At 42.5% G+C, this 12,306-nt stretch overlaps 1 protein-coding gene across 1 annotated transcript in view; it reads right to left on the bottom strand.

Moving 5' to 3' along the window:
- TACC2 (transforming acidic coiled-coil containing protein 2) overlaps positions 1–12,306 on the bottom strand; it is a 39,052-nt gene that overhangs the window by 11,888 nt on the left and 14,858 nt on the right. Inside the window, exons 7-8 of the mRNA XM_086466733.1 lie at positions 3,456–3,599; positions 2,479–2,555 (exon numbers count right to left, since the gene is read on the bottom strand). Of these exons, the coding sequence (XP_086322859.1) occupies positions 2,479–2,555; positions 3,456–3,599 (221 nt within the window). The remainder of the gene's footprint in view (positions 1–2,478; positions 2,556–3,455; positions 3,600–12,306) is intronic.

The raw sequence follows: 12,306 nt of genomic DNA on the forward strand, positions 1-12,306 counted from the left end.
ACGTTTAAATATTTCTTGCCTGCCTCTGGTTGTACACTTGGATTATGGTATAGCCCACCCTGGTTTAGCTCTTTGATAGCTATTACATTATTATAACTTCTCATCCTGGCGGCTGTTCTTTGGAGTGGACATTTTTCTGGAAACTTAGCTGAACTCAGGATATTCCAGTTGAGTATGCAGGACTTGGGTAAAGGAGCATCGCTTCTCCTTCTGTGAGAAGCAATGCTTTTGTTCTTGCAACTCTAGATAATCCCTTTACTCCTTGCTTACCATTATGTCATATCTAATTGCTGTGGACTGTTTCAACATCTAATCTTCCAAGAGAAAGTTTTTTTTGTGCACACATGCGTATTTTAGCATTTTGTGACAATATTGGTCAGATTCTTTTTTCAACCACGTGTTCCAGGGATGTGCCTGTGGGAAATTTGGCTTAGACAATGTGGTTTTTTTTCAACATAGAGGGTGTAGACACATGAGCAAATTACTGTGAGGAAGATGAAGGTACAGATCTACAGTGTGCCAGCTGCTCTGTGCCACCCCCTGCTCTCCTTCCATTAAGGAACAAGCAGCCCCTGTCAGTGCCTGTTTGCAGCCAGCAGACACATGCACCCAGGCAATTTCTATGAGAATAGACCAAGTACCACACTCGAGTGCATGCTGAACGCTGAGACAACCCTTACACAGTCCCCAATTTTGCCCGTTCCTTGTTTTGCCTCCTCGGTTTGACTGCTTGCAAGCAGCTCCTTTCCCGTTTTGCCTCATTATGCACGAGGGCTACGCCAAGGTTTTGTTTCCTTTCCCAAGCAGAGCGCGAGAGAGGCGAGAGAACTCAGCTGGGCGCTGGGAGATGGTTTTCTGAAAGAAACAGAGCGGCTGCCCTTGCCTTTTGCAGATGCTTCTCTTAAGATGCCTTGGCTCAAAGCCCTGCACTGCCGATATTCCAATCTGCCATGTGCACCTCCCGGCACTCCTGCTAGTGCTTGCTGAGTTCTGCACCGCAGCTCCCTTCTACCCTGACTCCCTAAGTACAGGTTTCCTGGATATAAGCAGGAATTGCACGGGCAGGTCATCCCTTGATACAGCTCATTGGCTTTACCTTTAAACCACCGAGACATTTAATTCTGGAAAGAAGCTGGTGCTAGAACAGAAGTGGTTTTGAAGAAAATCCAGTCTCAGAAATGATTGCAGAAATTATTACTTAAAAGAAGGATGCTAAAATAATCTGGTAGTTTTGTTTTATTTATGAGTAACGGAGAGGGGGGATGGATTTTCTGTCTGTTTGAAGGTAGAAAGTAATTGGCTTTAAAGACTCCATGAAACATTTTTATACATTCTCTTTTGCAATCGATGACTTTCTCAGATTCAGATGGATGAGCAGGTCAAGCTCACTGGTAGATGTCCTTCTTACGGTATTACCACTGCAAAAATAGAAAGGCTGAAACTTTCAGCTGGCTAAATGGGAAGATTCTTTGAGCAACACCGCTCACCTCATCCACCATAGTGATTTTGTTGTCACCCTTGCAAGTGGTAGGACCTGGGCTGGGAAGGAAGTTCACACCAGTTATGGTCCAGTATACAGATATTTAGTGTAATAGAGGCAGGTTTGCAAGAAGAAATAGAACAGATACAACTAGAATAAACTGAAAAGATCAAGGTCCTTCTGTCAGCTCTCAAACGGAGCAGCAAAAGCCAAGATAACTATTACTAACTAAAATCAAGCTTAGTGTGTGCAGTAATTAAAAAAGCAACTCAGTTCAAAGAAAAGAGTGTAGAATCTCCTTGAAAGTCAACACTCCTAGGACAGAGTGCTTCCTTTGCAACACATGTTCTTCTACTGGCAACTGGGTTTTTGGTTTTTATTGTTAAAGAAACTTTTTACAATAACGTCCTGGAGAAAGCCTGTGCTACTCATACCTATCTGCAAACCTTCACATTCTTTCTTCTGTCGGTAAAACTATTAGTGGCGAGCGAATTTTCAACCAGCACGTGCATACCTCTGCCAGCTCTGCAGACAGACTTGTTCAGTCAGGCAACAGAGCCATCACCGTGCAATCCACGTGTGAATTCACAGCACAAACTGGACGAAATTCTTCCCTTCCCTTAACCAAGATTAAGACCTCCCTTATCTCAATATTTTGAGGATGTAAAAGCGATTAGCAACGTAGAAGTTTCCAATGATTACCCTGAATAGGGATGCCTGCCAAGACAAAGCATCAGTTTAGGGTCAATCCAGAGCTGCCATCTTTGTGAAGAGGCACAGAGTCCCACTCTGGTGGTGGAGAACCCTTTTCACCTCCTGAGCTGCTGGTGTTTCCTAGCTTCTGTATCAGTTCAGGATCAATGCAAAGACTGCAGTTAAAAATAACGACACAAATTCAGCTAACCAAACCTGTTGTACAATCATGGCACTCTGTGTGCTATCCACAGGCTGAAATGAGACTGCCTGTCAGTGTGACTAATGGCGAGTTAATAACCCACCTCATTTCCATCACTTCCCTTCTGCTTTCTTCGTATTTCTCTTTCCACTCAGACACTTCCCTTTCCTTGGCCACAATCTGAAACAGAGAAAGCAAAGGAAAAAAATAATACAGTAAAACCAAGTGGAAATTGAATGACTGTACAATATTTGATATAATATCAAGTCCTAATTATCAGAGGTATAGTTTTCAAGTGCATAATGAGTTCAAATATAAGCATCCCCAGTGATTTTTTCTTTTTCAGACTGCAAGGTGCAATTACAAAAGTTCAGACGTGAAATCATACTCAAGTTTTGAAAAACTAACTTAGGAAAGTAGATGCAAAGATCTTGTTTCATGTTTCATTCTGGATTATAACAAGGACACTTTTCAAGAAATACTATATTACACTACGCCGTGTCTGGTTTGACCTGGTGCCAAACCTGAAGTACTTCAGCACATGGGTTTGGAACGTGGTCACCTGGTTTGCCCTCTAAGGGGTTCTACTGCTTCTGCATGCACATTTAGGGCTGACTGTCCATGAGATTCGATCCCCAAAGGACTGTGTTCCTTTGTGCTCCTTTCATTCACACCTTCTATCATGAAGTTTGGAATAATCTAACACTCGATTGTACCCATTTTTAAATTGGTGTTGTTAGCCAGACTAATCTTATTTATAGCTTTGTAAAATACACAATTTTATTCCTACTTCTAGCATCTTACAATTTTTGTATAATTATATAGCAAAGTGAAGATGCACAGAGTATACTTGAGGTTAAAAACAATGAAGATTTATTTTCATATAATGTCTGCTTTTCACTAAGTAAGACTCACAGTGTAGTGCCTTTTGCTTTGGTAGCCTCTAGCGGCTTTAGCGTGGCTGAGGACGGTTTCAAGAACAGAGCGAGTGTTCGTAACATGAATCATTTGGGAGAAAACAGGAAAGAAGGAAACCACAAGGGGCACGTATTTCCTTTTCCAAATTCTGAAGAAAATTACCTCTGCTCTGGCGAGTCGTAGCGCAGAGTCTAAGTCCTGCTGGGGGTAGAGAAGTGCCGTGGTGCTTTCTGCATCCGAGGTGCTGATCCGGGAGTACAGTGCACTTTTAGAGATGGAAACATCTGCTGGGATAGCAGGTTCTCTCTGTGTGTTTGTTTTTTTAAATACAAAGAAATGAACCATTAAATACGTGTTCAGCTCATGTGTTTTCTGGGTGTAGTGCTAGGCACCAGGGTCCTGAGCTAGGACTAGAATCACGTGCACTGCTAAAGTGTAACAGCAATCACCCTGACAAGCAACTCTGAACTTAGCAATCGTAAAATACACATTTAAGATCCACAGTAAGCATCAAGAGAGCAATATTACCCTTACAGAGAGAAAATAAAGACAGCACTTTGCCACCAATATTTTAAGGCGCTGTATTAGAAAATTTACTACTTTCTGATGCAGAAATGTCATTGAAACATCCACGAGAAATGCATGTCAGCAGAGAAAATTAGAATTGGAGGCTGAGAGCTTGTTAAGGGAAATTCTACTTCCATCAAAACACATCAAGAAACCAGAAGCAAGAGGACAGCTCACTTTCTTAGGTCTGACCTGCCAACATACTTTATCCATCATAAACACTATTCTGCAAAATTGTGAATATTCAAGTGACGTTGCTGCCTCACTGGCATTCGGCATGCGATTAGTAAGTTAAATGAAGTTTTATTTGCAGATGCCAATTTTAGTCGTGTCAGCGGCCCAGATTAACGCAGAGGGAGAGCAGCACGTGAAATGAGGAAGAGAGCAAAAAAGAGAGGTATGTGATACCGAGATGCACGAGGCGTCTTGCAAACAACTCTAGACACAAACGATCCAAGCCACAGCTCATTAAAACCAAGGGGATTATAAAAGACGGTTAGGAAGATACTAAACAACCTCCATCCCGCATTTTTAGCCACCATCCATATCCCTGTGTCCCCTACCTATGCTTTGCATCTCGCCACCAACCAGCTAACATGCACGTGCTGGCCACCCTGATGGGTATGGCCTCTGGTGCTCTGGGAAGCAAAATGTTCTTTGTCTCAGCTGCTGGTGGGTCACAAAATAATTTTGAGGGTTGAGGTGACCATATCCTCGTTGCTGGGGTTTAACGTTCCACTCCTCTGTTAATTATGCACGAAATCGGCCAAAGGAATCGGGATTACTGGGGATGGGGAGGAGAGGGGCAGAGAGTACAGACACCACAGCCATCACCAAAACACTGCTTCCTTACAATACTGGACTAAAACAGGCTGGAGAATCAAAATGTCACCAAAAATTAAAATAAACATTTTTTTTTTTTAAAAAGGGGAAACCCTCATAGAAACCAAACGGGGTAGCAGGTTAATGCTAAGAGGCACCTCTGAGCTCTGCTCCAGGGCAGAGAAAGGGGATCCCCTCCACCCGTGCAGGGCTGGGAACCCCACAACTAACTACGCTGCACAGGCACAGGCTACATCATCCTCAGGATAATTCTGTGAGACAAAGCCAAAGCACCTCCACTGCACGGGCTGAGGACCCGCTCTGCTCCCTGCATTGCCCGGAGCAGTCCTCAGGGAGCACCATGGGGGAAGATGGGCTTAGCCCTGGCCAGGGACATGATCCTGCACTTATTAAGTATTTTCCTTTCTCCTTCTCTTTCTATGAAATCCTTTGAGAAAAGAAGTTTCATAGGAAAGATCTTATATCTGAGTGTGGCTGAAATGCCTTGAATTTCTGTGACCTAGGAAGATACTTCACGTGGTACAGAACATTCAGTCACACTGACTTCAGCAGGGAGGACATAAATGCCCAGAAATCCCTCTCTCACTGTAGAAGTATACACATCACTTGCTAAGCCAGTGTCAAAACTGGATTTTAAAACACGGAATGATTTTATTTTTTTTTTTTAATTTAACCTGCAGATTCAGTAGCAGAATTTTTCAGCGGGCTCTCATGGCAATTAAAATTGTCTCTATGACGATGCTACATGTCGCCACAGAGAGGGCTGGGCCATGGCCCACAGTTTGTGTGGGTGGGGAGGGAAGTCAGGTTGATCAATGCGTTTTTCCATCCACTGATGGAAATGGATATTCACATACGGCTTTTCTGGTACAGCACTTCCTTGCTGCTGAAAAAGGGATAGCATATTTTTCCAGTTTACTTGTTACCTTTGTGCATAAAGGAATATATTCTGTTTCTTCAAGTTCACTGATGCAGTACCTTAACCTTTAGGATTTATCTGAAATAATTAAGAGTAGTAATCAAGATTTTTTTAATGATTTTTTTCAATAAAAGAGAAAAAATATTTTATTTTAATTTTAAAAAGGGTGTTTGGGGGGTTTAGTTGGTTTTGTTTGTTTGTTTTTTCAATAAAATAGCAGTCACATTCTACTGCTTGAAGCATAGGAATGTGAAAGTGAGCAGACAATGTCTGAACCAAGGTTCAATCCTCCTCTCCACAATGTGCACACAAATAGACCTCATTAATTTCAACACCACACGCTCTTGTTTCAACACAGTTAAAGGACACTTTGTGAGACGCTATTCCATAAATCAGTCACTTGCTCACAGTTCTTGCACAGCCTAGAATAATAGAAAGGATCCAAACCCTCTGCTAATCCTGTTGTAATCCCTTCTGAGTTCTCACATCACACCTTATTGAAGAAGCTATATTAAAAATTACACATAATGTTCACTCGAGAGAAACACAGGACTAGATGTTCTGGACATCACACCCGCAGAAAGCAACCACACCAGCAACATTAAAACACTAGGCAAGAAAATGTAATTAGAGCAAGAATAAGCTAAACAGTACTTACAAAACACCGTACTGCATCTTTAAGAGACTCCCACTAATTTGTTTTGTATTTTTTGTTCATTTTTAAACGTGGGAGTCAATTGACTATTACTTCTAGCATTTACAGAACAGGCCATCCCTTCTCTTTTTTGCTACATTTAACGACGAACACACAAAATTATAATCAATTCCAACATAATGAGGAGGTGCAAACTCAAATCCAGCAGATTTTCCTACCTGAGCAAAAAGCACCACAAGATCTGTCACAATGACACAGCCTGTATTCTTGAAAGTGTCTCCCAATATGCAACAACTATGCAGGAAAAAATACATCTGGGACACAAACTCAGGCTTCTGTGTAAATGCATAAATATGAAAACACGTGGTGCTGTCCACAGATCTGGGTAAAGGTAGAACAGTCACTAAATAAGACTACTGCTGGCTCAACTCAGTATCCTAACTTCAAAAAACCCCCACACTTTAGTTCCTCCGCAAACACAAGGCAAGAATAACAGAGATAAAAAAGAGCCATTAGATCATCAAAGCTGGCCGCGAAAGAAAGGCCATCCTGAAGATCCGTCTGCTGAACGGCATGTATCACACTTCAAAAGCCTCCTGCAGCTTAATTTGCTGGACGTCATAAAGAGATTGCTGGGAAATATTAATCGTGGCAAAATACAAATTTCCTCAAGCTCATATAAAAATGTGTCAAAGCAACTGCCATGATGATTAATTTTTTAAGGAAAAAAGAATATTTAAAGCATTTAATACATACTTATGCATATTTTTAATATAGTGCTCCACACTGCACCAATACAGTTACATTTTCTCTAGTTCTCTCTTGCATTCAAGTACCAGAAGAACAGTAATAACGACATGCAAAACAACTTAAAATTTCCAAATATGACTGTAAAAACTCTTGGAATTTAACCATTGAGCAGAAATGCTTGCCGTGGTGGTCTGACCAGTATCGTCCTAACTCTGGAAACACCTCACAGGGCTGTTTGGCGGGAGCAACCAGAAAAAGTCCTCGTGGTTTTACTTTAAAAGTCAATTTTACACAGCTCCAAACTGATGCATAATTCAGTAACTGTTATTTGCTGCCTCCAAATATTCCTATCCTCAGAAAATAATATAACCTGACCAAAGGATGATAATATTACCCAAAATAACTCTGTCAATGCTTTAATTTCAACACCTAATTGCTGAGAAGGTAAGCAGTTAATTGGGGTAATAATAAGCGCAGGGATTTGTAAGTCACTGAACCTCGCACAGAAAGATTAGAGTCTGCAGGGGAATTACTACTAAATGTAGGTCACTGCAATCTTAGTGTAAATATTTGAGAGCCCAATGCGCTTCCTCTTCTCTTCCCAGCATCTTTCACAGAAACCAGATATCTGACCAGAAAGGGAATAAATGCGCATCGATTAACCAGCTGCAGTTATCTCGCTTCAAGAAGATCAAAGTGAAAGAAAATAGAGAAACGCACTGGAATGAAAATGAAAACTACTTTTTATCAGACCATTTAGCGGAACATGTATTTATCCTTGCTGAAAAAACCCTCAAATACTGTTTGGGTGCGTACCAAATGATCTACTCTTTTAATTAATTGATGTGTGTGCAGACAGGTCAATGGAGGCAAAACAAGACCTATTTGTGCTTGCAAATATATGGAAAGGAGAGTAAAATCCAAGCATAATTTCTCTGCTTTTAAAGTTTTACTAGAAAAAATGGTATCCCTGTTTGAAGGAAATATTCCTCCTTCACTACCAAAGCCGTGATGCACTAATGCCATGTGTGCCGATGCCTTTCCCTTTGGTTTCTCTCCTTTCCCCGGATCTTATTTTAACACCCAACTCTACATCGCGTCAGCGTCTGTAGGGTGGTGGACACAAACCCTATCGGCTTCCTGTTCAAGTTGTACCGATAATAAAAACAGCCACAGGACACCCTAATGGAGACTGTTTAATGGAGAAGTGCTAATTAATTTCAACACTGGAAGACAGAAATCTTTGACAATGTAAAAGTAGATGAGTAGTCCTGCTGTTGTTGAAGTCGGTGCCAAGCAGTTTGGGAGTGGCCAAATATCTTCCCTCTGTATGAGAACAACAAACTGCACATCCAGTCCTAGAACTAGCAGAAAATGTTTGTATTTAATCTTTATTTTAGGTGACCTAACTTGCCATAACAAGTGCTTGTGTCTTTATTTAACATCCTATTCTTGTTACCCATCCGGTAACGGTTTAGCAAATGTTATATGTAATTATTCAACATTAAGAAAAGGACTGAGGCCAGCCAGCCAGAAGGGAGTTCTGCCAATTAGCATCCGAATTTAAGTCACCACAGTTGTCTGGTGGATCCTATTATACTTAATCTAGGGCATCAGTCACTGTAGGTCACAAGGGTTGTCGTCATAGGCTAATTTAACATTAGCAACCTCCCACTGAAATAGTAAAGTTATGCAAGGACAAAAGTCCTTCCCAGCCTGACACGACACCCACAGTATTCAGCTAAAAGCATTCCTGTGACTGGACCAGCATGGGGCTTTGTGAACGTCAAAATGCTGCCGATTCTCTGTCAGGGTGTGGCGTTTCACTTGTTTTTCTCTCCTTATCGCTGCTTATTGTTTTTTCTATCTTTGTTACACAGATTAATGGCATCTTCTAAAAAAATCACATGAAATCCATTCCCCATTTCTAAGGAGTTCGTGAACTTGTTCTAGGTAAAAGAAAACACTGTAATGATGTTAAAAAGCATCTTTCAAATATAACTGTACATAATCAAATACATACTACAACATTTTTGGAGCTCAGAATCTTCCCTAGGTAACACAAAGGTAATAAGAACCTATTCTCTTCAGTCTAAAGTAGTACAAATTATGAGTTTCTGAATTGCTGGCCAGTAGCAAAAATGCAGATGTCTAACAGAAGTTTTTTGTATAACCTGTGAAGAACAACTACGTGCTATCATCTGTTTCATCTCGAGTGTTTCCTGGTGCTGGAGAGCCTGACCGCTGCATGTTACAGCAAAGTGCTGGGAGGACAAGGAGGTAGGGAAAGAATAAGGAGGTAGAGAGGATCTAGAGAGGATCCCACCTTACTCTCTTCTGACACCCGTCACTCAGAGCAACGGAGCAAGGGGACACAGTCGCACACAGGTTAGTACTCAAACAGGAAAATGGTGTTTGGTTTTTTTGCTCCTTTAATTAGAAGGTAAATCTTGGTTTCTAATGAAGACAACAGCACGTTTTTCTTGATTAAATAATGGCTGATCTTTAAAGCACCAAGAAATTCTACCCTATAACAAGCTCAAATGTTGTTACAATGCAATGAACTCAAGATGATACAGAATCAGGTGAAAGACTTGCCACTGCCTGTTAATGGACAGTATAGGAAGAGAAAGGTCACTGGAGAAGGACATGTCAGAAGCACATTCTTCTCATTTGGAATAAAATGTCTCACTGCAGCAGGGCACTGCCATCCTATTAGCAGCCCATTCAGCTGACGCCACCTCCCAAGAAAGCCACTAACATTTCTGGCTTGACTTTTTTGTTAAAAGTACCAGGAAGAGCATCATAAACTGGCTGTGCAACTGGCTAACCACCAAACGCAGCGCATCAGAGCAAGCTTTTCCATCCCGTTCCAAACACAGTGAGGACCACATGCATCCTTAGAGCAGAGCAAAGCATCACTCTGAGGCGGACTAGTCAGTGCAACCTGGAAGTAGCAATTAAAAAAAAAAAAAAAAAGGTTTGGATCTTCATCAATAAAGGCATATTGTGTTGGGAGGCCTTTTTTCTTTGGGAGCTCTAAAGCCCTTCCAAACCTGCTGTAGTCCCTTTCTTCAGAAGTCTGAAGGTAGGGTTGATTGAATTTCCCACTTCTAAACTCTGAGGGTCAAGATGTCTGATTTCAAGCTAAGAATACCAACACAAGGCAAAATGTCCCTACAGTCAAAATCTGTAGCACCTTTATAAGAAGTAGGTTTCATATTTTTTCGCCATCAAGCATTTTAGGACAAATCTTGCTGTAGACAAATGACAAATCATAGAATCATACAACTGTTTAGTGCCCAGCACAGGAGGACAATCACCTCCTTGCTCCTGCTGGCCACACCATGGCTGACACAGGCCAGGAGGCTGTTGGCCTTCTTGCCCACCCAGGCACACTGCTGGCTCATGTCCAGCCGGCTGTCGACCAGCACCCCCAGGTCCTTTCCCACCAGGCAGCTTTCCAGCCCCTCATCCCCAGCCTGTAGCGCTGCGTGGGGTTGTTGTGACCCCAGTGCAGGACCTGGCCCTTGGCCTTGTTGAACCTCATAGACTGGCCTCAGCCCATCGATCCAGCCAGTCCAGGTCCCTCTGCAGAGCCTTCCTGCCCTCGAGCAGATCGACACTCCTACCCAACTTGGTGTCATCTGCAGACTTACTGAGTGTGTACTCCTCGATCCCCTCGTCCACATCATTCATACAGATATTAAACAGAACTGGCCCCAATACTGAGCCCTGGGGAACACCACTTGTGACCAGCCGCCAAATGGATTGAACTCCGTTCACCACCACTCTTTGGGCTCAGCCATCTGTCCAGGTTTTCACCCAGTGAAGAGTGCACCCATCCAAGCTATAAGCAGCCAGTTTCTCCAGAAGCATGCTGTGGAAATTGTGTCAAAGCCTTTACTAAATCTAGGTAGACAACATCCTCCACAGCCTTTGCTTCATCCACTAAGAGGGTCACCTTGTCACAGAAGGAGATCAGGTTAGTCAAGCAGGACCTGCCTTTCATAAACCCACACAGACTGGCCCTGATCACCTGGTTGTCCTGTACATGCCGTGTGATGACACTCAAGATGATCTGCTCCATAACCTTCACTGGCATCAAGGTCAGACTGACAGGCCTGTAGCTCCTCAGATTCTCCTTCTGGCCCTTCTTGTAGATGGGCATCACATTTGCTAACTTCCAGTCAACTGAGACCTCCCCAGTTAGCCAGGACTGCTGGTAAATGATTGAAAGTGGCTTGGTGAGCACTTCTACCAGCTCCCTCAGTACCCTGGGGTGGATCTCATCCATCCCCATAGACTTGGGTGTGTCTCAGTGGTGTAGCGCGTCGATAACCATTTCTCCTTGGATTATGGGGGCTTCATTCCACTCCCCACCCCTGTCTTCCAGCTCAGGGGGCTGGGTACCTGTAGACCAACTGGTCTTACTATTAAAGACTGATGGCCACCTGGATTGCAGAATCTTGTCTCCTGCGAAAGGTATGTGCCTGCTTCCCGCCTTCAAATTTGCCTTTTGTTAATCTGGATGCAGCGGCACTCTGTGAGTGGAGCAGGCGACAGCATTTCTGGGTGCAGTACTGCTTTCCGCATGCTCTTTGGTGTCACACTGAGGTGCGCACGGCTTCGCACTGCGCTCTGAGAGCCTTAGTTACCTTGTTAAAAGAAAAAGCAGCACTCGGTTGCTTAGTCCGTGCACACTCACACACACGTGGCAGGCACAAAACAGGTACCTCGGAGCGGAAAGAAGACAGGGCAATCTGCCTGGCTAACTTCAGTGCTTCTATTCTCATTGCAGCAAACTCTAACTCCTCCTGTCATGGGTTTGATTGTGAGCAATCCACAAAAAAAAATGTATTAAGAACATAGCAAAAATTTTTACCACATTCAAAAATGGAATGTTATATTTTAATGTACAATTCGGACAACTCCTAGGTGACCAACTCCTCCCGTATTCCTTTCATGACTAGAACACTGATATAAAACTCCAGGTTTTGGTTAGTTTTGAGGTAGCTGTACAGACAAACAATTTTTATTAAGGTGTAAGTTTGAACAACACTTTGGGTAAAATAAATGTTTTCCGAAGCTAAAGCTGTTTTTCGCAGACTCCTCTCCTTTTGTTTTCATTTTATGTGAATTTATGCCAGCTGCCGCTTTGAATTCAACCTTTGCTGTTTTAAAACTTCACTATAAATATTCTAGAAAATATGTCCTGATGTACAGAACTGGTCTGCAGATCAGTTTGCTTCTCCTAGAAGAAGCCATGCCAAATTCTG

This window comes from Leptosomus discolor, chromosome 6 (assembly GCF_034619465.1).
Source record: "Leptosomus discolor isolate bLepDis1 chromosome 6, bLepDis1.hap2, whole genome shotgun sequence".
Taxonomy (NCBI): domain Eukaryota; kingdom Metazoa; phylum Chordata; class Aves; order Leptosomiformes; family Leptosomidae; genus Leptosomus; species Leptosomus discolor.